At 43.8% G+C, this 24,610-nt stretch overlaps 1 protein-coding gene across 1 annotated transcript in view; it reads left to right on the forward strand.

Moving 5' to 3' along the window:
• The window catches only part of LOC126195401 (uncharacterized), a 152,931-nt gene that overhangs the window by 47,588 nt on the left and 80,733 nt on the right, over nt 1–24,610 (forward strand). Inside the window, exon 4 of the mRNA XM_049933994.1 lies at nt 6,654–6,786. Within this exon, the coding sequence (XP_049789951.1) occupies nt 6,654–6,786 (133 nt within the window). The remainder of the gene's footprint in view (nt 1–6,653; nt 6,787–24,610) is intronic.

A 24,610-nucleotide genomic window follows, 5' to 3' on the forward strand; every position in this document is an offset into this window, starting at 1 on the left:
CCGGATTTGCCCTCTATTTTGCAAGACGACGCAACGACTGTGGTTAAGGTCTTACGGTTTTGTGTCCTGTCCAATTTGTTGCCTCGGATTTTAGGGAGATGGTTTCAATGTGCTGCTGGGTGACTGGCTCTCCCGGGTTTTAGGTAAGAGGTCCGCCAGTCACGATTACCTCCTTGTTTCCCTTCGGTTTCTGTTCTCTTTTCCTTGTGTTTCCTTTAATTTTTTAGTGCGTTTCTTCTCCTCTTGTTTTGCTTCTGTCTGTGAGGATGTGGAACTGCGTCAGGTCTGTGTCTTTTAGCCGTTCTCCTTGTTTGCTCTCCGTCTTAGTCCCTTCCCTTCACTGCATCTGTTCCTGTTTTTATGCGTTTGGGTGCTGATGACCATGCTGTTTAGCGCCCGTAAACCTCAAACACACACACACACACACACACACACACACACACAAAACTTAGTAATTCCACCTCATTAAAAGTGTTTCAGTGCTAAAGTTCGTGGCATCAAACAGTGGTATCCTGTACTTCTCCAGCACCTAAGCCATGACTGTTAATTACGTATTGAATTAATTAAATGGTTTTTCCACCTTTATTTGTTATACTGTAAAACCTGACACCTGGGCCCACAACCTGTTGTTAATAGTAGAAATTACAGGTATTTAGATAAATAATAGTTTAGATGAGCAACAGTAGCACAATTACAACGATGAAGATGGAGGGAAAAAAAAGAACCCAGATATAGAAACAAAGAGAAGTTAAAACATAATTATTAACTTGTTGTTACTTCAGCAGCAATTGAATCAGAGCTGTTGTGTTGGAGAGAGAACAGCTCTCAGGGAGTAGTATTTGTTTGCTGGGTACGGGCTTAGCAACCTTGGGGTTCTGAGCTGGGGACTTGTAAGTGCTGCCAGTCTTCTGGCACCATAAGCTCTGAGCATGGTTCAGTGACCACGTTACAGCACAGCACTGGCGTTGTATGTCAGAGGCACCGAGGATCTTGGCTTGACTGCCCAGATAGTGGAGATGGTTAAAACCTCTGTAACAAGCCCCTCAACCTCAAGGTGTGCTGCATGTCGATGAAATGCTCAACTGTTAGGTGGAACAGAGGGCTACCTCTGGGGAAACTGCTGAGCCTCAGTTGTATAAGGCTTGTCTAGGCATGTGGGGCTCTGTCTAGGTGGACTTGTATTTCACTAGCTGCTCATGGGATTGAGGTGGAACCCTCGAAATTCTCTTCTCCTCCTTACAGCGGAAAGGGTGGACCATTGGTGGGTATCAACACTCAGTTGAACAAGAGGGCTCGTGTTGCCAGTCCTCCTGACTTGGTGATTACACAGAGTCATTCAGTGTCTAATAACAAACACATGCTGGTGGGCAGAATGTGTTCCCTATAGATAAATGGAAAGAGAGTAGCTTTGAGAAAGTTTCATCTTTATACGCTCGAAAAGATTTAGAGGGCATCTCTGGAACCTTAAAATGTGTCATGCACTTGGGAAATGGCACCCTGTTGGTAGACGCATCTAATTCCCAGTTAGTAGAGAACATCCAGAAAGCTCCTTGCATTGGGGAGAATTCAATAGAAAGTGGACTGTGTAACACCTCGAACTACAGCTCCTTGCATTGGAGAGAATTCAATATAAAGTGAACTGTGCAACACCTCAAACTACAGCACAGGTGTTGTGACTTACAGGGATCTGGTTGACATATCCGAGAAGAACTGAAAGCTGAGTGAGCCCAGGAAGACTTTGTTGATATGCTGAACATAATACAAAACGTGGATGGCAATCTAGTGAAATCAGAATCATTTATACTGACTTCCAGCAGCACAAAACTTCTAGAGCATGTCAAGGCTGGTTGCCTTCGCCTCAGCCTGTGGCTCTATTTTCTCAATGCAATGCGCTGTTTTACATGCCAATGCTTTGGGCACACCATCTTTGGTTGTAAGGGAGAAGCCTCTTGTGGCAAATGTGTTAAGGCTGCCCATGAAGGAGTTGGTTGGTCATCTCCTCCGAAGTGTGTTAACTGCTCTGGTGAACAACCTGTTTGGACTAGGGACTGCAGTGTTTTCCATGAAAAAAGAAAGATACAGGCAATCAAAATAACTAAGCGTATCTCATATGGTGAGGCCAAAAAGATCTGTAAGGCCATGCATCCCCTGAAGTTCGCTACCTCGTTTGCATCTATTCTTAAACAGCCAGTTTAGAAAACTGATGCTGCTACACAGAGGTTGGTAGTGTTACTACTAGTACCTATGTTTGTGAATGCACATGGGCTGCTGCAGTTACTTTGAGACCCGTACCTCCTCTCACAATGTCAGACAAGGCCATGGCTGCCAATGTTGCAGAGCTTCCTGCTGCTCCACAGGTTTAGACTGCACCACCGTCCAGCTCTGGCACTACCACTTCTGCAGCTGTGACTGGGAAACCTGCCCAGGGTGGAAAAAAAAAATTAAGTCCAAGACAAAAAATCTGCTGCCAGAGGAGATGGGAAGCAAGCAGTCTGGCACTGTCTCTCTATGACATCTCTCCTGACTCCTCTACAGATCTGATGGACATTTATGTTGGTTTGGAGCACACATCTCACCCCAACAATGACCTTCACCCACTAACGGCTCACCTCCACACCAGTAAGACAGGGTGAAAGTGCAGCTTCTTTGACAGATGGCTCCCATATTACAGTGGAATATTAATGAGCTTAGAACACACTTGGAGGAATTGAAACTGTTAGCACAGGAAATCCCCCCTGCACTTGTGATTGTAGGAAATGCATTTTAAAGTGTATGATGCCCCTGTGCCACAGGGCTATATACTCTATTGCAAGGATGACCAGAGTGGGGAAAGGGCCAAGGGAGGAGTCGCTTTGTTTGTTGATAACGCACATCACTACTCTGCTCTTCTCCCAGATACTGACCTGCAAATGATTGCAGCTGAACTTCATGTGTGTCTAAGGATCATTGTTCGTTTGCTATATTTACCTCTGCATGACGCGATTGTTTCTAATGGATCTTATAGAATAACGCCCCTGACCATTTCTCCTACTGGGAGACCCAGTGCCTATAATGTATTATGGGGCTGGAGCCATACTTGCCCTAGGAGTCAAATCTTGGCACCGAGAGGGGTAGTGCAGTTGTTAGCACACTGGAATCACATCTGGGAGGACAACGTTTGAAACTGGCCGCTGGACAGCCTGATTTAAATTTTCCATGATTTCCCCAAATCACTTAAGGCAAATGCCTAGGTAGTTCCTTCTCCATCCTTCCCTAATCCAAGCTTATGGTCCATCTCTTATGACCTCCTTGTCATTGGGATGTTAAGCAGTAATAACCTCCTCCTCTTGGAGAACCTCTTGATATCACAGGGCCTGTGCAACTTCTATACTGGGCAGTCCCACTCATTTATCAGTTGCTACTGGGTCATCCTCAGTCATCAACCTCTCTTTCTGCTCTCCTGCCCTTGTAGATTCAGCTCAGTGATGTGCAACAGATAACCAGAATTCCAGTGACCCCTTTCCTTTGTGGGTCCACCTACTGGATAGAGCATTACCTGCACAGAAGCCACCAATCTGATCTGGTTGTAAGAGACCGGGCAACTTCTTAGCCACTCTCAGTGTGGACTCCGAAAATTTCAGTCCACTGTCAACAACCTGATCCTGTAAGAGGAGGCTGTCCAGCATTCTTTCCTACATAAAAATCACTGTCTTGACTTAGTCTTTGACATCAATAAGGCATACAAAACTACTTAGAAACACAGTATACTGGAGCAACTTCATCAGTTGGGCTTTCATGGCCATGGGAGTGTTCGTTTGGTTTTCTGTGCAGTTGTGTTTGTGAATGTGTATACTTCTGTTTGCAAAAGAGCAGGAGCCCAAAGCTAGTGTGAATGCTGTTTTCTGTTACGTGTTTATGTTCTCCACACATTGATTTGCTATGAGTGAGTGGTTGCCTTTCCATTGTTTTATGTTTTCTTCCAAGTAGGGAAAGAGGAACTTTTCTAATAGAAGGTGGATTATTAGCTGTCTTTTTGAAATTTGAAAGGAATTTAATTTATCTCTTATTTGGAGAAAGATCATTCTAATGTTGACTGGTACAGGAAGTTATTTTAAGAAGATGGGTGTGTTATGCAGTAGTATAAAGAGGATCTTATGTAGCTGAGAATGAGAATTTTTTCTATGGTCTTGGATAGTGGGGTAAGAGATGAAGGTAAATAGAGGGAATGCAATGATTGAGAAGACAATTAAGTAAACACAAGGTATGACAGACCCTACAATTCTCGGCATATAGCCATGAACACTGTTTGCAGGCAGGAGTTGAATGGGCGGGGTGGTGGTGGTGGTGGTGGTGGTGGTGGTGGTGGTGGTGGTGGTGGTGGGGTGGTGGGGAGGGGGGGGGGGAGATCACAAAATACATTACATGCAAACTTTCATCACCAGTTCCAGATGACGTGTATTCTCACATGAAATTCCTTGAAGTGTAGGATCACCATAATCAAGTATGAGGAGTATTCTTGATTCTGAGAGTTCCTTGTTAAGCTTGAGATGATATACTCACTTATATTTCTATAGGGAATGAAATGAAGCAGACCCCTTTGTACAGACTGCAGGTGTATGTTCGGTCCAGCATAAGTGATTATACTTTAGCACAAAAATGTGACCTGTATGATCCAAGAAATGACAAATTATTGTGTGCAGAAGCAATGTGATAATAATTTGTTATAACATAATCTGTTGAACTGTTGTGTGTTTTAGCTCTTCTATTGGGTAAAAAAAAGTCTAAGTAGATCTTTAGCTGCATAAGATAGGATACAATCATTAAAACATTTGCTTTTCTGTCACTTAAATTGTTGATGTTCAGATGTGTAAGTATTATAAGTGCTTATAAATCTTATGAACAGTGATTTAAATGTTAACTACCTTGTTTTATATGGAATGTGGTTATAGGCTACTTATGGTTATGTAAACACTGCAGGTGAAAGAAACTGAGCTTTTTGGTTAGCAAATTTTCTTGTCAGTTATTTGGATTCTGTCTTTGTTCATTAAAGATTGCTTTTTGGCTAGGAGCATATTAACACCAGCCAGACTTTTGAGATAGGCCTCATTGTATAATTTTTAACTACGAGGGCTATCCACAAAGTACATTACGTTTTGGAATCAAAAATAAATAAAGAATTGGAAATTTTTTTTATTATATACAGATGAAAGCCACACTTAAATATTACTTTTCTACATAGTTGCCATTTAAATTAAGGCACTTATCGTAGCGATGGACGAGCTTGGAAATTCCTTTGTTGTAAAATTCGGCCGCCTGCGCCTTCAACGATGTCGTTACCTCTTCTTGAAGCAGTGCGTCGTCATCAAAACGCTGCATAGCCAACCACTTCTTCATTGCTGGGAATAAGTGGAAGTCGCTCGGTGCCAGGTCGGGACTGTACGGCGGATGAGGAAACAACTCCCACTTAAACGATTCGAGAACTTCACGAGTGGCATTTGCCGTGTGGGCCCAGGCGTTGTCGTGAATCAGCAAGATCTTTGAGCCCAACTTTCCCCTGCGCTTGTTTTGTATTGCTCTTCTGAGGTTGTGCAGAGTTTGGCAATACCTTTGAGAGTTTATTGTAGTTCCTCTTTCCAGGAAATGCACAAAAATCACACATTTTCTGTCCCAAAAGACAGTCGCCATCATTTTCCTTGCCGACATTGTCTGCATGCATTTCTTGGGTTTTTGGGGGGAATTTGTGTGTCCCCACTGCATTGACTGCAATTTTGTCTCGCAGTTCACATGCTTAACCCATGTTTCGTCACCAGTAACGATGCGATCGAGTAATGAGTCACCATCTTTTTCGTAAGCGTCCAGAAACGTTAACGCTGCAGCCATTTGCTGATTTTTGTGATTCTCTGTCAAGATTTTTGGTATCCATCTTGCACAAAACTTGTGGTAACCAAGCTTTTCGGTAATGATTTCGTGCAACAAACTTCGTGAAATTTGTGGAAAACTCATAGAGTGTTCCATTATTGTGAAATTACGGTTTTCACAGACCGCGGCATCGACTTTTTCGACAAGTTCGGCAGTCACTATGCTGGGTCTTTCACTTCGCTCTTCGCCGTGAACGTTAGTTCGGCCATTTTTAAATTTTGTGACCCATTGACGCACTCCACCTTCAGTGATTATGTTGTCCCCATACACTTCACAAAGCTGCTGATAGATTTCTATCGGTGTACAGTTTTTTGCAGTCAGAAACCTTATTACAGCACGCACTTCACACTTCGCGGCATTTTCAATTAACGCTGACATTTCAAACTCTCACAGTAACTCAACGGAGTACAGCACGAACCTCTCACTAGCACGGCAGGATGCCGACTGAGCTGCGGAATGCCATGACACCAAGATGGCCGCGCTAGCCCCACCCCAAACGGACACAAACGAAAACGTAATGTACTTTGTGGATAGCCCTCGTATTTAAACACAGTATAGTGTTCCTTTCCTTTATCATACATTAAGTTTATTCAGGGTGTATAGGTGGAATGAAACAGTAAATTAATAGTAATGTATTGCCATTCACATTTTGTGTTTGCAGGAAATTCTCACAAGCAGCTTTTTTCGTGATTATAATTATGAAAGCACAGTGGTTGCCCTTCAGTTGTTAGAGAATTTCTTTGTTTATTTTTCAGAGCCATGTGAAGACCAGAAAGAATGTTCACAAGAAGAATTTGTTAATACAGATGTGGTAGTTGTTCTGGATGGTGATCAGGCAGTGACTGTACAGCTCAGGGCTGGTTCTGTAATACAGATTTTTCCTCCTTGGTAAGAAACAGTTGATTACTTTGTTGGATGTTATAATGATGTACAAGATGCCTCACAAGCTATTTATCAAACAGAATTGCTGGGCTCGGTGTGTCCTCCTGGGGTCAGAGTGACCTACCCTTCCATCTTCCCCAACCTATCACTCTTATCTCCTGAGGAAGGAATTAATAGATACAAAAGCTAGGATTTGTCATGTACTTATACATGCAGTCGTCAGTAGTTTGCCCCAAGTTAATTTTCTTTCAGTAGTTTTCCCAAGTAACTTTTCCTTTTCAAACAGTGAATTTAAGTTAGTATGAGAAAAAAAAGAATGTTGAATAGAAGCACAGATAATAGATATCAGGTGCAGAGGAGGCTGTTACTGGAAGTGGAGTGAAGTAAGTGGGATGTGTGACGGTGGTGATGATGCTGGTGCTGGTGCTGCTGCTGCTGCTTTCCCTGTTGTAGAGTTTGTCCCCTCAGTGGTGCTAAGTGTGACCATGTTGGGTACTCCACAAACAATAGCTTTGTTTGGATTGTGTGAACCCAAAGTTTGAGTTGTGTGATGGCCAAAATTGTTTGTTCTTTACTAGTTTAAGCAATGTGGTTGCTTAAGTGATTACTATGAACCTCAAAATATTTGGGTTTTGCATCAACTGTGTTATGTGGCTTGGGTTTTTATTTGTGGGATCTAAATCCCTGAAATGTCTCTAGAAAGCCATCTCTCTGCAGTTCAGCTGGGTCACTAGGCAGTACCAACAACCAACCAAGACAGCTTGTGGGATTGGTCTCCTGATCACACTACATGAAACCTACCTATTGCAATGGAGCGTATCCCACATTTCAGATTGTATCGATCTTTTTCAAATGAAAAGATTCAGGTTTTGGAGAAATGTCCTCTTTGTATGGCCAGAAGGGACTTGAGTGATAACTGATATAACTATGTTGAAAGCAAAGGATTTCGATGAGTACCCCATCTTGGCTGAACTGTTTTTCTTATGCTAATGGTGTGTTAACTTGCAGTGAAATAGTGCACATAAATTCAGCTGAACTGTAGGTGGATAAAGTCAGCAGAACTGTGGATGGAATGGGCAGATGAATATGTCACAGAAATGTGGAACATCATGAAAAAAGTTAGTGTCAAACTTGAGAAAATAGCTGCATTCACACTTACAACAATGCTGATTTTATCCCACTAACCTTAAGGTCTATATCCATAATGACATGCATTATTTCAAATGCCAGAAGTTTTGTCACACCAATATTGAATGAAAAACTTTCCTAATTATGTACAACTTACTGCTAATTAAAACTGAGACACCAAGAATGAAAATTTACATACTGTGTATATGCCGTGTAGTAGGAATAATGCACGATTAAATTTACAGGTGATTTGAGTGTACACAGGGTCTGAAATTTAGTACACAGGGCTGTGAACTCTGGTAGCAAACAGAGTTAATCAATCATAGTGTCTGGCAAGTCGTGATGTGCCAGCCTCACAGCAACCTATTGCCGTAATATATGTTTTCATTCGATGAGATACCTGGAGAATGTGCTGGCCAGGGCAACAGCCAAACACTGCCTGTGTCAATGTAAGTCAGCGCAGGATGAGCAACATGTAGTCCTACATTATCTTCTTGAAAGAGGACATCATGGGAAGCTTAGAGACAGGGCACAGAACAGAACGCTCTCCTTAACATACCAGAAATGTAACTGTTGCTGTTCAAATTACCAACTGTGTGAATTAGAGATGATTGGATTGTGCATGAATGGTAGTCCAAGCCATCATGCAATGTGGTGAAGCTATTTGATGTCAATGAATGCATTTGTTCTCGTCAGAGTCTCCACACATGTTTAAGTGTCATGAATTTCTTTGCAGAACTGAGACACATCAGAAAAGGTGATGTGGAAAAACTCTTGTTTCAAGTATTAATATTGGATGCACAACTGCCAGTGTGCCTCTCTCTGCTGCCGTATCAGGGGAAGCCCTAACAATGTTTGCTGTGCTTTCATCTGTAGTGCTCCAGACATGATCGCACTGCCGTGTGGGTACTTACCGTGGTGCAAAAAACCCGATTTTTTGACTCTAGGTGTATGATGTACAATTCTCCACAGCTGAGTGAACAGTATATACATAGTCTCAGGTTCTGGATGCCTGGGACTGCTGCAATGCTATGCTCCATTGAGTACAGCCCTCCTGAACTCATTTCAGATTTGCTTAGCTGTTGTGGGATCTCGACCAGTACAAATGGCAATGTCGTGGAATGTTAAACCACAGTCTTGTGAGGCCATGATCGTGCTGCTGTTGAATTCTAACAGGTGCATTAGACATTTATCTTTCTTATGTGAGCCATAACATAGTTTTACCACAAACAAACTACATTCAAATGTGATGGCTGAGCAAAATCTGCTGCATAATCTTTCCCTATACACGGTATGCAGATGTCATTACTCTTGCCTACTTTGTGTGGTTAAGCTGAAATGCTAATGAAGCAGGTAGTATAATTCATGTCAGTTTGTCTTGATGGTATTGCAGTTTTAATGGCCAGCAGTGTACATCTGTGCCGATTTTACCCACCTTAATTTAGTGTCTTTTTCACTAATGCCATATGTTGATTGAAATGTCAGAAGTTTGAACATACCATTATGGGATGAAAAGCAATATGTGGGACCTGTGGCATAACAGCACTTTGAGAAGGAGCACTGTGTGTGCCCCCAGAAGCCTGCATTAACTGCTCAAGCGGTTATCACTGAAGTAGTTGAATGCCTTGTGTATCCCTTGTAATGAAAAAATTACGGAACTAAAAGTGTATAAGGCTACATTGCCCATCTCCCATGGGGCAGTGTTAGAACAGCCTACAATACAGCATTCAGTTGTTATCAATGATGCATCCTGGAGACTAATCAATAAACTTCATAAAATTACCTGCAAAGTGGGCAGTGAACCAGTCAGTATTAGGCATGAATACCAGCTAGTAAAGCGTCCCAATGCAATATGTAATACAGAGTGCGTTCAATAAGTAATGCGACCAATTTTTTTCTGATGCAACGGTGCACCATAGCGTGTTGTAACTGGCTGGGCTAAGTGGAGGGGGATGTTAGCTTCAAAATGCTCTTTGTCTCATTCGGCTGCAAGCTGCTGGAGAGTCAGGATGTGCGTTTCCGTCAACCCCATTTTGAGTTTATGTAACAAGGCACAATGGATCATTCTGTAGAGCAACGGTATGCTATCAAATTTTGCGTTAAACTTGGGAAGTCCGCCACCGAAACATTTCCATTACTTCAGCGTGCCTCTGGGACTGATTTCTTGTCGAAATCACAAGTTTTACAATGGTACAAGTCGTTCATGGAGGGCCGAGAGGAGATCATGGACGAACCTCGCAGTGGACGGCCATCAACCGCATGAGTCGACGAAAATGTGACGCTTGTACACAATTGTTTGAACTCTGACAGACAACTGAGCCTTCAATTGATAGCACAAACTCTAAACATGTCAAAAGCAACCGTTTTCCGCATTGTGACCGAAGATTTGAACATGAGAAAGGTGTGTGCCAAACTCACCCCAAAAGTGTTGACTGATGAACACAAGCACATGCGAGTGCTTCAGTGCCGAGAAACGTTGGAAGTGTGTGAAAATGATCCTCATTTTTTAAATTCAGTTATCACTGGTGATGAGTCGTGGATTTTTGAGTACGACCCTGAGACAAAAAGGCAGAGTTCAGAGTGGCACTCCCCATCATCGCCCCATCCCGAGAAGGCACACATGAGCAAGTCCAGGATCAAAACCATGCTCATTGTCTTCTTTCACGTCAGAGGCACTGTCTACCACGAATTTGTACCTACTGGGACTACAGTGGACTCAGCTTTCTACTTGGAAGTGCTCAAAAAACTGAAAAGGAGGGTCTCACGCTGCCAAAGCGACATCAAGGACACATGGAAAGTTCACCATGACAATGTTCCGAGTCACAACGCCTTTGTTGTCAATGACTTCCTGGCCAGGACCAAGACCCCAGTGGTTCCCCAGCCTCCCTACAGTCCTGACCTGGTTCCCGCTGACTTTTTTTTTGTTTCCTTGGTTAAAAGGCATCATGAAAGGAAAACACTGGGACACAATTGAAAGCATCCAGGCACATGTTACATAAGCTCTAAAGGAAATTCCGGAAAAGGCATTCCAGGATGCCTTCCAGGCATGGAAACACTGCCTCCAGAAGTGTATCAACGCAAGAGGGTGCTATTTTGAAAATTTTTGATTATTTGTACAAATATATTCAGTAAATGATTTTTTATGAATTTGGTCGCATTACTTATGGAATGCACCTTGTATGTTATTTCTGCTTTTGACTATCCGCATCTTGTTACAGATTTCCATGCTAAGAAACAAAGTTATATCATACACAGTCAACGCTTTTCATTTGTTGTGGTGAACAAAACACTCATTTGTTTGGAATGGTATCTCGAGGGTGGTGATAAATGTGTGAATGAAATCATCAAAGCTATTACTTATCTTATTAACTTTAGTAATAGAGAAAACATACAAGGTTTGTCCGGAAAATACGTATAAAAGTTGAATAATGTCTTTATGTTACAAGTTGCAGTCACCTGCTGTAATCAATCCCATCAACGCTCAGTTCGAGTCAGAGCACTCTGCGTGAAGGTGGGAGTGTGCGGCAGCTTGTTGACAGTTACCCTTTTTCACCTGCGTTGGCATGGAGCTCTCTCTGATTGAGGAACAGCGCGTCAACATAAAGTTTCTTGCAAAGCTAGGCAAGAATGGCCATGAGATTTTTGAGTGTTTGAAACAGGTTTACAGAGACAATTCTTTGAAGGAACCAACTGTGAACAAGTGGTTAAAATGGTTCCGGGATGGCCGAGAAGAAGTGAACGATGACCCTCGCCCGGGACGCCCGTCGACATCGAGTTCCAATGCAAATGTTGAACGAATTTGGGCTTGTGTTCTTGAAGACCATAGATTGACAGTCAGAATGATTGCTGACAAGCTGTCAATCCCCAAAACAATCGTTCACGAAATCCTGACACAAAAACTTGAAATGAAGAAATTGTGTGCGAAAATCGTACCGAAGCTCTTGACGCCAGAACAGAAAGCAAAGAGGGTTGAGTGCTGTGAGGATTGGTTGGAAGCAGAGGAACGAGGGGACTTTCTCAACCGAGTCATCACTGGAGACGAGTCCTGGTTTTACTAATTCGATGTGGAACTCAAATCTCAAAGCAAGGAATGGAAACTAGCAGGAGAACTGAGAACAAAAAAGTCGCGAAAATCAAGGTCCAATGTGAAGACAATGTTGATTGTTTTCTTTGATTCTAGGGGCATTCACAAAGAATTTGCCCCTCCCGGCCAGAGTGAACGGAAATTTTTACGTTGAAGTTCTGACACGTCTCAGAGCTCGTGTGGCCCGAGTTCGACCGGAGTTGGCAAAAGGGGGCAGGTGGATCCTTCATCACGACAATGCGCCCACTCATACGTCGCTCGTTGTGTGCGAGTTTTTGGCCCGAAGCTCAATCACTGTGACAGACCACCCACTTTATTCACCCGATTTAGCCCCGTGTGACTTCTTCATGTTCCCGAAATGCAAAATGGTGCTTCGGGGGCAGCAGTTGGGAGATGTGGAAGCATCAAAGCGGAAACAACACTGCAACTGAACAACATCACAACTGAGACTTTCAACAATGTTATCAACAGTGGAAACAGCATTGGCAGAAGTGTATCACGTCTCAGGGCGAGTACTTTGAAGGAGACCATATTGTAATACCTGAATAATTGTAAAATAAAGTTATTATTCAACTTTTATACGTATTTTCCGGACAAACCTTGTAAATCCAAGTGTTATTCGGCCAGGAAGGTAAAGAACTAGTTTCAAATCACTGACTGAAATTGCTAACCCAGCCATCAGTAAAGTACTTGAAACTGTCAATCCGTCTTAACTGACTGTATTTTTTTCGTGACACAAAATCAAGGCATGGATTAAGGAAAGATCTAAGTACAGCCACTGGTGTTAGCAGATTTTTCCATGACGTGTGCAATATATTCAACAGGGTATCCACACTGCTGGAATGTATCTAGACCTGACCAGAGCTTTTGGATTAGTAAACCACGGACTTCTCTTAAAGAAATTGAGGGGTACAGTGTCAAGGATATATCAATGAAACCTAAGGGCCAGTTTCCACGTACTTTAGATGTAGCTTTACATACAAATTTAAGACATTTGCTTAAGTATTAAGTGAAGAATTTTGGTTGTTTTCATTACACATACATTTAGTAGTGCCGTATCTGCTCAGGGAATTAAAGGTTTTAAGTTCTATCTTCTATTTTCTTTCAAAATTCTTCAAGTACGTATCACACACACACACACACACACACACACACACACACACACACACAATCTTGGGCCTAATTTTTTAGGTATACAAGTTCTGATTTTTGACTTTAGTTTAAGTGCATTGCATTACTATATTAATAGTATACACGTATATTATTGTTCCCCATAATTTTAGTGACTCTTGAGATCTGTAGTTAATAGAATACTACTGTTATTGCCTAGGTAAATTTTGTAAAAATATTGTAAACAACCATGAGCGAGAAGTGTTTGAGCTGCTGTAGGAAAGTTAGTTCTGGGGTTTTGTGCTGCAGTTGTGACAGATGGCTACATTGGGGGGAATGTAGTGGCATGGGAATTGGGGAAGTAAAAAATGGATCTCTTCCTTGGTATTGTAGAGCATGTTCAAGGGATAGGAAAATGCCTGAACAGGAAGGGAAGATTAGAACCCTAAAGGCTGAACTGGATCGTGCTAGGGATGAACTGATGAGGTTAAGGGGGAGAAAGGCAAAGATAGGTGGGAAGTGGTAGTGAGGGACAGGGGCCACAGGAAGAGAACAGTATCTGACAGATTCATCATTGGTCCAAACAACAGATTTGCCTTGCTACCTCAGCCAGCTAAGGAAGAGGCTCAAGTAGATGTAAGTGTAGTCAGCACTCAACAGACCTTCACTAGGAAACCAATTGATTTAAAAAAAAAGTATAAAGTTGGAGGAAATTTCTCTTGTTAGGTACTAGTCATGGAAGAGGCATGGGCCAGATCTTGCAGGAAAAATTAGGTGACGGGTACCAGGTCACAAGTATTTTCAAGCTCACTGCATGTCTTAGCCAAGTGATAGAGGATGTAGGATCATTATGCAAGGGTTATTACAAAGCAGATCATGTTGTGATAGTGGGTGGAGCGGTAAACAGCATTGATAGGGATCAGGGCTACAATCTGAATTTGATCTGGTAAAAGTAGCATCTGCAATGAACCATACAAATGTTGGCTTGGTTGCTGCTTCCATGCAGTATGATTGGCCCCAATTGAACAGGAGTGTCAATATGGAGCTAGATCAGCTGTCTCAGGCGGCTGCTTTGCCAGGCATAGGTTTTGTTCCTGTTGGTGGTATTGTTAGGTGGGACTTCACCAGACGTGCCCTGCATCTCAATAGGGAAGGGAAGGGTAAATTGGCTGGGATGATAGTAAAATCGTTAAGGGGGAGGGGGCACTGTAACTCATGGGAGTACTGTTTTTTTAGGCTAAGATTGGTGTCCAGTCATCCAACATTGATTGAAATTATGCTTAATGAGGAACTCATCAAGCAAGTACTAGAGATGTTAAAATATCACAAGATTATCATACAGTAAAGTGGAAAATAATGTCAGTATGTCACATGATTCTCATAAAAGGATAGTGAAAAATAATGTTAGTATATTGCATCAGAATATGGGGATTAAAAAAACAAAGTAGATTAGCTTCTTGTTTGTTTAGAGGCTGGAATAGATGTACTATGCCTGTCTGAACATCATGTAGTCACAGATATGGAAACAGTAAATGTCGGTGGATATAAGCTTTCAGCACATGTAAGTAGACACACAGGAGAAAGGAGTTGCCATATATGTTAAAATCTGCCGTAGTGTGAAAAATTTGGAAACTGAATTTTTTTGTGTGTAGAACAACATATAGAAGCATGTGTGTTTGAGCTTAAACTAAATAATTGTATTTTTATAATTGTAGCTGTGTATAGGTCCCCATTGAAAAACTTTCAGTTATTTTTGAAAAACTTGGATTCTTTGTTGTGCTATCTGTCAGACAGAGGGAAGCAAAAGATTGTTTCTGGGGATTTCAATGTAGATTTTCTGAAAGAGTCCGATAGAAAACTTGACCTTGAAGTATTACGTAGTTCTTTCAATTTGACGTCAGTTATCGATTTTCCTACTCAGGTGGTACAGGAAAGCAGCACACTGATAGATAATGTTTTTATAGACAAAGATAAATTTACTCAAATAAAAACTTTTCCTGTCAAGAATGGTCTAGTTACAGTATATGACATAGCTCCATACGGTAGAGCAAAACAGTCCTCCAAAATAGTGCATTCAATTAACGATTCAACAACTGAAAATTTTAGGGAAAGCTTGCAACAGTTAGACTGTTAACCTGATGCTAATTTAAAATAAACCTCTTCATGATACCTTTGTGGATATATTTGAAAACAGTTTCCCTAAGAAAACAGTGAAGTATAATTGAAAGAAACCATCTAAAAAGACACGGTTTATAAAAGGGATTAAAATGTCTTGTATACAGAAAAGGGAAATACGAGGGCAGTTCAATAAGTAATGCAACACATTTTTTTTCTCGGCCAATTTTGGTTGAAAAAACCGGAAATTTCTTGTGGAATATTTTCAAACATTCCTGCTTCGTCTCGTATAGTTTCATTGACTTCCGACAGGTGGCAGCGCTGTACGGAGCTGTTAAAATGGCGTCTGTAACGGATGTGCGTTGCAAACAACAGGCAGTGATCGAGTTTCTTTTGGCGGAAAACCAGGGCATCTCAGATATTCATAGGCGGTTGCAGAATGTCTACGGTGATCTGGCAGTGGACAAAAGCACGGTGAGTCATTGGGCAAAGCGTGTGTCATCATCGCCGCAAGGTCAAGCAAGACTGTCTGATCTCCCGCGTGCGGGCCGGCCGTGCACAGCTGTGACTCCTGCAATGGCGGAGCGTGCGAACACACTCGTTCGAGATGATCGACGGATCACCGTCAAACAACTCAGTGCTCAACTTGACATCTCTGTTGGTAGTGCTGTCACAATTGTTCACCAGTCGGGATATTCAAAGGTTTGTTCCCGCTGGGTCTAACCGAACACCATAAAGAGCAAAGGAGAACCATCTGTGTGGAATTGCTTGCTCGTCATGTGGCTGAGGGTGACAATTTCTTGTCAAAGATTGTTACAGGCGATGAAACATGGGTTCATCACTTCGAACCTGAAACAAAACGGCAATCAATGGAGTGGCGCCACACCCACTCCCCTACCAAGAAAAAGTTTAAAGCCATATCCTCAGCCGGTAAAGTCATGGTTACAGTCTTCTGGGACGCTGAAGGGGTTATTCTGTTCGATGTCCTTCCCCATGGTCAAACGATCAATTCTGAAGTGTATTGTGCTACTCTTCAGAAATTGAAGAAACGACTTCAGCGTGTTCGTAGGCACAAAAATCTGAACGAACTTCTCCTTCTTCATGACAATGCAAGACCTCACACAAGTCTTCGCACCCGAGAGGAGCTCACAAAACTTCAGTGGACTGTTCTTCCTCATGCACCCTACAGCCCCGATCTCGCACCGTCGGATTTCCATATGTTTGGCCTAATGAAGGACGCAATCCGTGGGAGGCACTACGCGGATGATGAAGTAGTTATTGATGCAGTACGACGTTGGCTCCGACATCGACCAGTGGAATGGTACCGTGCAGGCATACAGGCCCTCATTTCAAGGTGGCGTAAGGCCGTAGCATTGAATGGAGATTACGTTGAAAAATAGTGTTGTGTAGCTAAAAGATTGGGGAATAACCTGGTGTATTTCAATGCTGAATAAAACAACCCCTGTTTCAGAAAAAAAATGTGTTGCATTACTTATTGAACTGCCCTCGTATATCTTATAGCTAGGAGTAGTAATGACCCAGAAACAGTAAAAATAATAAAAACTGCTGCACTGTATTACGAAAACTTGTTAAAAGTCCAGAAGTATGTACATTATGTCTGAGATTAGCACATCTGATAATAAAATTAAAACAATTTGGAATATTATTAAAGGGAAACATGTCAACCAAGAGCACAGGAAGACTGTATTTCTATCAAACTCAATGAAAAGTTTGTTAACAAGAAGTCAAAAACATTTTTAATAATCATTTTTTAAGTATTTTAGAGAAAATAGAATCCAGCTAGAAATTCAACTCATGTCTCCTACTGAAATAGGAAAATAATAGATCACTCAAAAGAAAAAGCTCACATGGAATTGGTGGCATTTCCAACAGAGTACTGAAAGCTTGCTCCCAACAGATAAGTAGGATTCTGAGCCACATATGTAGTAGCTCACTGAAATACTGCATTTTCCCAGACAGACTGAAGTATGCTATTGTTAAACCATTGCATAAAAAAGTGGATAGGTCTGATTCTAACAACTACTGCCCAATCTCACTTCTGACAGCTGTATCCAAAATTCTTGAAAAAGTGATTCATTCAAGAGTAGAATCACATATTTGTAAAAATGAAGTACTAACAAAACATTAGTTTGGTTTTCAGAAAGGCTTTCCAACAGAAAATGCTATATATGCTTTCACTGATCAAATATTAAATGAATTGAATAAATACCCATTGGGATATTCTGTGATCTCTCAAAGGCTTTTGATTGTATGAATCATGAAATTATTCTAGATAAGCTTGAGTATTGTGGCATAAGTGGAACAGTGCACAAATGGTTTAATTCATATTTAACTGGAAGAATGCAGGAGGTTGAAATTAACTGTACAGATAGGCTGCATAAATCTGCAGAGTCCTCTAACCAGGGAGGTACGGTATCAAGAATAGTGTCTCATAGGGTTCAGTCTTGGGTCCGTTGTTGTTCTTAATATAGATTAATGACATGCCACTCTATATTCATGAAGATGCAAAGCTAGTTCTTTTTGCTGATGATGCAAGTATAGTAATCACACCCAACAAACAAGAATCAGCTGAGGAAATTGTAGATAAAGTCTTTCAGAAAATTATTAAGTGGTTCTCTACAAATGGACTCTCACTAAATTTTGAGAAAACAGTATATACAATTCAGTTCAGTAAATGGCGTAACACCACTGATAAATCCAGACTAAGAATGGAGGTCTGTTGCTAAGGGAGAATATTCAAAATTTCTGGGTGTGTGTATTGATGAGGAATTGAATTGGTAGAAACACATTGATCATCTGCTGAAACGGTTAGGTTCAGTTATTTATGCTATTAGGGTCATTGCAAATTTTAGTGATAAACATATCAGTAAATTAGCCAGGGTGTATACGATCCGGGAAAAACCCGGGAATTTTTTCATCCGGGAGAAAACCGGGAAAAACTCGGGAATTATTTAGAATTCCGGGAATTTTTCGTTGTTTTAGTTTTCAGTTAAATTTTTGTAATTTTGACTGGTAAGAACCGCTAGTCTAACAAAGGATGTTACTGTATCCCGCTACTGCAGAATAATACTGCAGCATTAAAACATGAACGAGAGAGAGGAAAAAAAAAAAAAACGAAAATAAAACTTAAATTGCAAAGGAAATGAGCCACATAAAATGGCACAGTGCTCATGCAAGCGTCTCCCAACAGCAAAATGTGTCAAAGGCTTTTGGAAGACTATGCAATGCTTCATTACAACAAATTGCCTTCAATGAGTGTGACGTCATAACTGTTTACATTTATGGGAATTAGGTCGCTTAGCTGCTGTAATAAACTGAACACCACTTGTATGAAACTCGTATTTATTCTAACTGCACAATTACACATATACACACATAAACAAGCCTCGCGAGCGTCACCGGTCGAAACGTAAACACACACTGCCCTACGGCACGCGCCAAGACCTGCGTCCTAAGAGCGTGTCAGTGCGCAGGGATACCACTCTGCTCTATTCCAGTGGTCGATGACTGCCACAGAGACCCCCCTCCCCCCACCCCCTCCCAGTGCGGAGCACGGTGAGAGGAGGTGATGTAGGTTGGCATGGTGATCAGTCCATTGTGATGAAGTTGCAGTGCCACGCCGGTGGGTGTAGCGGGCAGCCAAAATAGGAAACCGGGATCAAGCGGCCCAGCAATGCGGGGGCGTGGTGTGCTGTGAGTGGCATGCGAATGCAGAGGTGGCCGTACTCGTCGATCGAAGCGGCGATTGCTGCCTCCTCCGCCTCTGTTGGTTCCGCAAACGTGCGTAGGAGTGTAACGTGGGCGGCTGAATCATCCAATGTGTGGGGGGGAACGTGCAGGACGAACGGTGTCCCATCTCGTAGCTGGAGAGACAGGTCCTCGACCAGAAAAGGTGACATGTCGATGTGGAAAACGGTGACGGTGGCGTCGTCGGTCTGTGTCGGCCGGTCGACGGAAATACTAAGGTGAAGGGGGGGGGGGGGTGAAACCTTCACACGCAACCTTTCCTGCAGCCTCTGAGCTGGAGGGAGAACACGAACCACTGGTGTCACACGCATCATCACACGCATCGTCACACGCGTCACGGGTACCGGAGGGGGGGTTCGGCGCGTTTGAGTTATTAGAGATGGAAGGTGGCACGAGAGTATGGTCGCGGTGGAAGTTGTATTCTGAAGTTGCCTCATAGTTGAGGCGCCAAGCTGGTTTAAGGTGCGAGATGGACACTGTTTGTATTCTACCATTGCGTAAAATGTCAAAGGTCTACGGCGAGCGGCTTATCGCTTTGTGTGTTCCCGAGTAGGGCGGGTGTAGTGCAGGTTGTACCGTAACATCACGCAGCATCACGTAATCGCAAACGTGTAGGTCTTTGTGCACGAAGACACAAGGGACCGTGTGTGCTCGTAGGGGCGGGGGGCGTACATTCACGGTGAAGTGTCGGATGCGTTCTATAAGCGTCGGAAGTTCTGACTGTGGGTGAGGATCGTAATCCTCGACGAATTGTGCTGGGAGGACGAGGGGTTCTCCATACAATAATTTCACTAGGGAGGCTTGCAAATCGTCTTTGTAATCCGAACGGACACCTAGTAGTACCCAGGGGAGGGCTTTGGACCACGATCTGTTGTGGCATGTCAGTGCTGCTTTTAATGTGTGGCGCCAGTGCTCGACCAACCCATTGCTTTGCGGGTGGTAGGCAGTTGTACGTAATTTGTTTGCACCACATAGATCGCATAATTTGCCAAAGAGCACAGCTTCAAATTGTCGTCCTTGGTCCGTCGTGGTCGAAGATGGGCAACTGAACCACGCGATCCAGGAGGCGATGAAGGCCCGTGCGACAGAGTCAGCGGTAATGTCTGTTACTGGAATCGACTCCACCCACCGACTAACACAGTCGATGATAGATAAAATGTATTGGAAACCCTTGGAAGGAGGGAGTGGTCCAACCTGGTCAAGATGGACGTGATGGAACCTGCCTTTTGGTACTTCAAATGATCCCAACGGTGGGTGTGCGTGACGGCCGACCTTAGTGTGTTGGCAAGGTATGCATGCCCGTGTCCAGTTTTTGCAGTCTGCTCTAACCCGAGTCCGTACGAATTGCTCTGTTATGAGGCGTGTGGTAACCCGAATACTGGGATGTGCTAGGTCGTGGATAGTGGCAAATAATTTATGGCGCAAGGCGGCCGGGACTAGGGGGCGGGCAGTACCTGTGGAGACATCACAGAGGACTGGTAAGGCTGAACCTGGAATTCAGCGGGGCTCAATTGAGAGCGAGGTGGACTCGCTATTCAGTAACTGTTGAATGTCATTATCCGCTTGTTGCTGGGCAGCTAGGTCATCGAAGTCCCAAGAAAACGAGATCATACTGACCCGTGACATGTCGTCAGCAACGACGTTGTCTGCACCCTTGATATAACGGACATCTGCTGTGAACTGACATGTTAGGTCCATGGGGCTCTTCCGTGGTGTTCGAATGGTGACAGGTACCGTTAGTAATCGCGCCTATCACCTTCGGGACACCCTGGGGAACCACACTGGGACTAGGTGGGGTAACACGCACTACATTAGCGGTAGGAATGTCTCTGACCTGCGGGAAAATGCATCGTTGCGGAGGTATCTGTGCCTCGGTGGAGTTCTCGTGGGTGTATCCCCGCGTTGCGGAAGCGTCCCCTGCTGCCTCCCTTGCGCGTGACAGTTCGGGTGACGTGGCGGTGATGAGCTGTTGCAGGCGCACGTTTTCGGCGTGAAGGTCGCTGATCTCGAGGCGCTGGGTTGTCAGGTGCGACCAGGCGGCGGAGAGCTCTGTCATGAGATGGGCGCGTTCGGCTGTCACGGTGGGCAAGGTATCACAGTGTGTGGCAGGGGGTGGGGGGAAGGTGGCGAAAATCCCTGGTATTCCGTTGCCAGAAGCGTGATGCAGGAGGGCTGCTGCCTCGAGGTCTGGCAAGAGCCCGAAGTTATGCAGGAAATCCATACAGATAACGGGGCAGTCGACATCCGTGACGCAAACTGTCCGGGTGCAGCGTAAATCAGTCGAGAGATTTAGTTGGAGTTCAGCTGAACTGTGGATGCGAATTGCGGAATTGTTGGCTGCTCGCAGTGGCACGGCGGGCGTCATTGTCGAAGATGGGGCGCTCGACTTAGGAATGACGCTAGCATCGGCGCCCGTGTCCACGAGGAAATAGACTGTGCTCATCCTGTAATGGATGTACAGTCTGCCCGCATGGTGGGCAGCGGGGGTGATCAGTCGATAATGTTTTTGGCACACTAAACTGCCGTTGCGAGCCGTGGTGCCTATTCTGACTCGCGCTTCCCGTTTCGGTAGTTGCAGGGTGCGCGACAAGAATGTGCAGGGTCGCCGAACGTGATATGATACCAGCATAGTGGGTATGCTGGGTGTTGTGTCTAAGCTGGCGAGCCGGCAACGTCACGTGGCGTCATCTGTTGCGCTCGCGTGGAGGTGGGTGGGACAACCGGTCGAGGAACCGTAACAAGTAAGGCCATCTGGCCACCAGGGGGCTCCATTGGCTGTTGCTGCGAGCTGCACGCCCGGCCTCTGCTGGCCGGCCGGTCATACGTAGTAGACGTGATGGCAGTGTCGCCAACATTCGGAGTGTCAGAAAAACAGGAGGACGTGACCTGGCGATGTTTGATGATGGAATATGCCTGATCCGCCAGTCATAGTTTTTCCTCCAGAGCAGCATTTTGGTAAGCCAACAGGTGTAGTTGGAGGTGTGGCGGTAATTTCACAAACCACAACGCCCAGAGTGCGAAGTCGGGGAGTTGCTCCTTTCCCACCTGGGACCTTAAATGGCACCAAAGTTGTGAAGGCGTACGGTCCCCTATTGGCACGTCGTGAATTATGTAGTGGATGGCTTCTGCTGGAGGGTGCGATAAGTGCTCGATGATGCGAGCTCTTGCGATGGCATATTTGTGCTGGCTTGGTGGTGAGAGCAATAGGTCACTGACCAGGTCCGGTTTGTCGTGGAGGTGGGTAATTAAACAAATGAAACGTGTGTCGTCTCCCCACACTCCGTGAATGTCCACTAACACAAACCATTATATAGCGTTGACCTTCTGTAGTTGTGGCAGCTTCGGAAACTGCCCTACAGGTGGCTGCTGTGGCATTGTGGGAAGATGGCGATGGGGGTGCAGCGGAGACCCGGAAACTGGTATAGGGTCAAGTGTCTGTACTGTAGCGCAATTAGGCCTCTGACCACATGACACACACGGCGCGGGAGCAAACACGGTAGGTGCAGGCGTTGCGGCTGCTGCAAACGCGGTCGCATGCTGTTCGTATGTCAGGAACGTAGCGGTATGCACTTCGGGCGAAAGTACCTGGTCATGTATCGGGCTGGTATGTAACATATTCATATGGGATGTTGCTGAGCACTGTGGTGAGGGAAGTTCTTGTTTCACCTGCGGTATGAAGTCCGGAAACTGCCACGCATTTGGATGCACTGCAACATGTCTGGGCCACGGTGTATGGACTGTACTAGTGGGGTTATGTTGTGCACACAGGTTTAACACTGTAGTCGGAGCCATCGGTGGCTGAATTACCGGCAATTCGTCCATGAATGAAATTGTAAGCAAACTCATGGCGAGCTCCGGGTCACAAATCACGTGGTGGTTCATCGGTGCGTAACGGTGGCAGGAGGAAAGATGAGAAACGTGCCTACTGTGGTCGTATCGAAAAAGTCCGGGGTCACTGGTCACCAGTTGAAACGTAAACACACACTGCCCTAAGGCGCGTGCCAAGACCCAGGTCCTAAGAGCATGTCAGTGCGCAGAGATACCACTCTGCTCTATTCCGGTGGTCGATGACCGCCACACATTTGACTTATTTAATCAGTTACGATCGGGCTCATGCACATGCGCAGTTGAGTCACATATGAGTAGTACCTTCTCCCGCTTCTGGCTACAGAAATTACCTTCATATTATCAATTTCACCCTCAAAACCTGTGTTAATGTTCATGTCTACACATATTATTATGTTAGTTGTGAGGGTTCAGGCTGTTTCCAGAACTTCAGTTAATTTGTTAAAGAAAATGTCCAGTCCTTCTGTGTATATGTTCAATATCCCCTGTTAGTCCTTTTGGTACTGGTCCCACATCTTGAACAATATCCTAGAATGGTTTGCAAGAGCGATATATAAGCAATCACCTTTGTGCACTGATTGCTCTTCCCCAGTATTCTACTAATAAACCGAAGTCAATCACTCGCTTTACCCACAACAGAGCTTATGTGCTCATTCTGTTTCATATCCCTACAGTGCTATGCCCAGATGTTTGTACGAGTTGGCCGATTCCAGCTGTAATCAATTGATATTGTAGTTACAGTATATTACGTTTATTCAGTTTTTGATGTGCATAGTCTTATATTTCTGAACATTTAAAGCAGTTACCAATCTTGGCACATCTTTGAAATCTTATCAAGATCTGACTGAATATTTGTGCAGCTTCTTTCAGACAGTGCTTCACTATAGACAACTGCATCACCTACAGAGTAGGAACCAATGTCAACTGCAGGACACCGTGAGGAATCTACAGATTAAGTAGAGGAGGCTCCGTCCCTTGTCTGAGCTACAAATCGTGAAGGAACAGTTCTGAAATAAAGGGGCATAGAGATTAGAAGAGTGTTAAAGGAAAGAAAGTATACAACAAACCAGGAAGAAGATGGAGACAGAAGATTCACCTTTCTTCCTTATATGAGGCCACTCTCAGCCAAAATTGGAAGACTGTTTGGAAAATGTGACATTAGAGCCATCTTCCAACCACTGCCAAAGATACAAGCTGTTCTTGGCCCTTTGAAGGATCCACTGAAACTTTACTTGCCAGCGATGTATAGCATCCCATTGAGTGTACATCTGGCAAACATAGTGATGTTTCTCAAAAGGCTTCAAGGAACATATTACATTTGTACGTCTGAGACAGTGGAAGAGGAAAGAGAGATGCTCTTCGTAGTACCTGTAATCATGGCAACAGAAGGTGCTAGAAATACTTTAGCAGGCACTGATAGTTAAATATTATGATCAGTCCGGTAACAGATACAATAAAGTTGTTCCTTTCGTGTGGCTAGTATGTGGGTTCGTAATTGTTGGTCACTTCCATTTAGTACTTGTGGGGCAAAGACTTCGATTGCAAAAAAGCATCCAAAGATAATACTGAGAGCTAGCATTGTGGTGATATAACGTGGCCACAAAATTTTACTATAGATGTAATGACAGAATTATTCTCTTCTTTTAGTTTATTAATGCCCCAAAAATAATGAACATAGTAATATGGTAACTAAGTCCCTAACTTCAAGAAATAGAGAGATAGAAGCAAAATTCCTTTTTTGTGAATTTATTAGACCAATGAAATAATCCAAGATTCAGT

Source organism: Schistocerca nitens, chromosome 7 (assembly GCF_023898315.1).
Source record: "Schistocerca nitens isolate TAMUIC-IGC-003100 chromosome 7, iqSchNite1.1, whole genome shotgun sequence".
Taxonomy (NCBI): Eukaryota; Metazoa; Arthropoda; class Insecta; order Orthoptera; family Acrididae; genus Schistocerca; species Schistocerca nitens.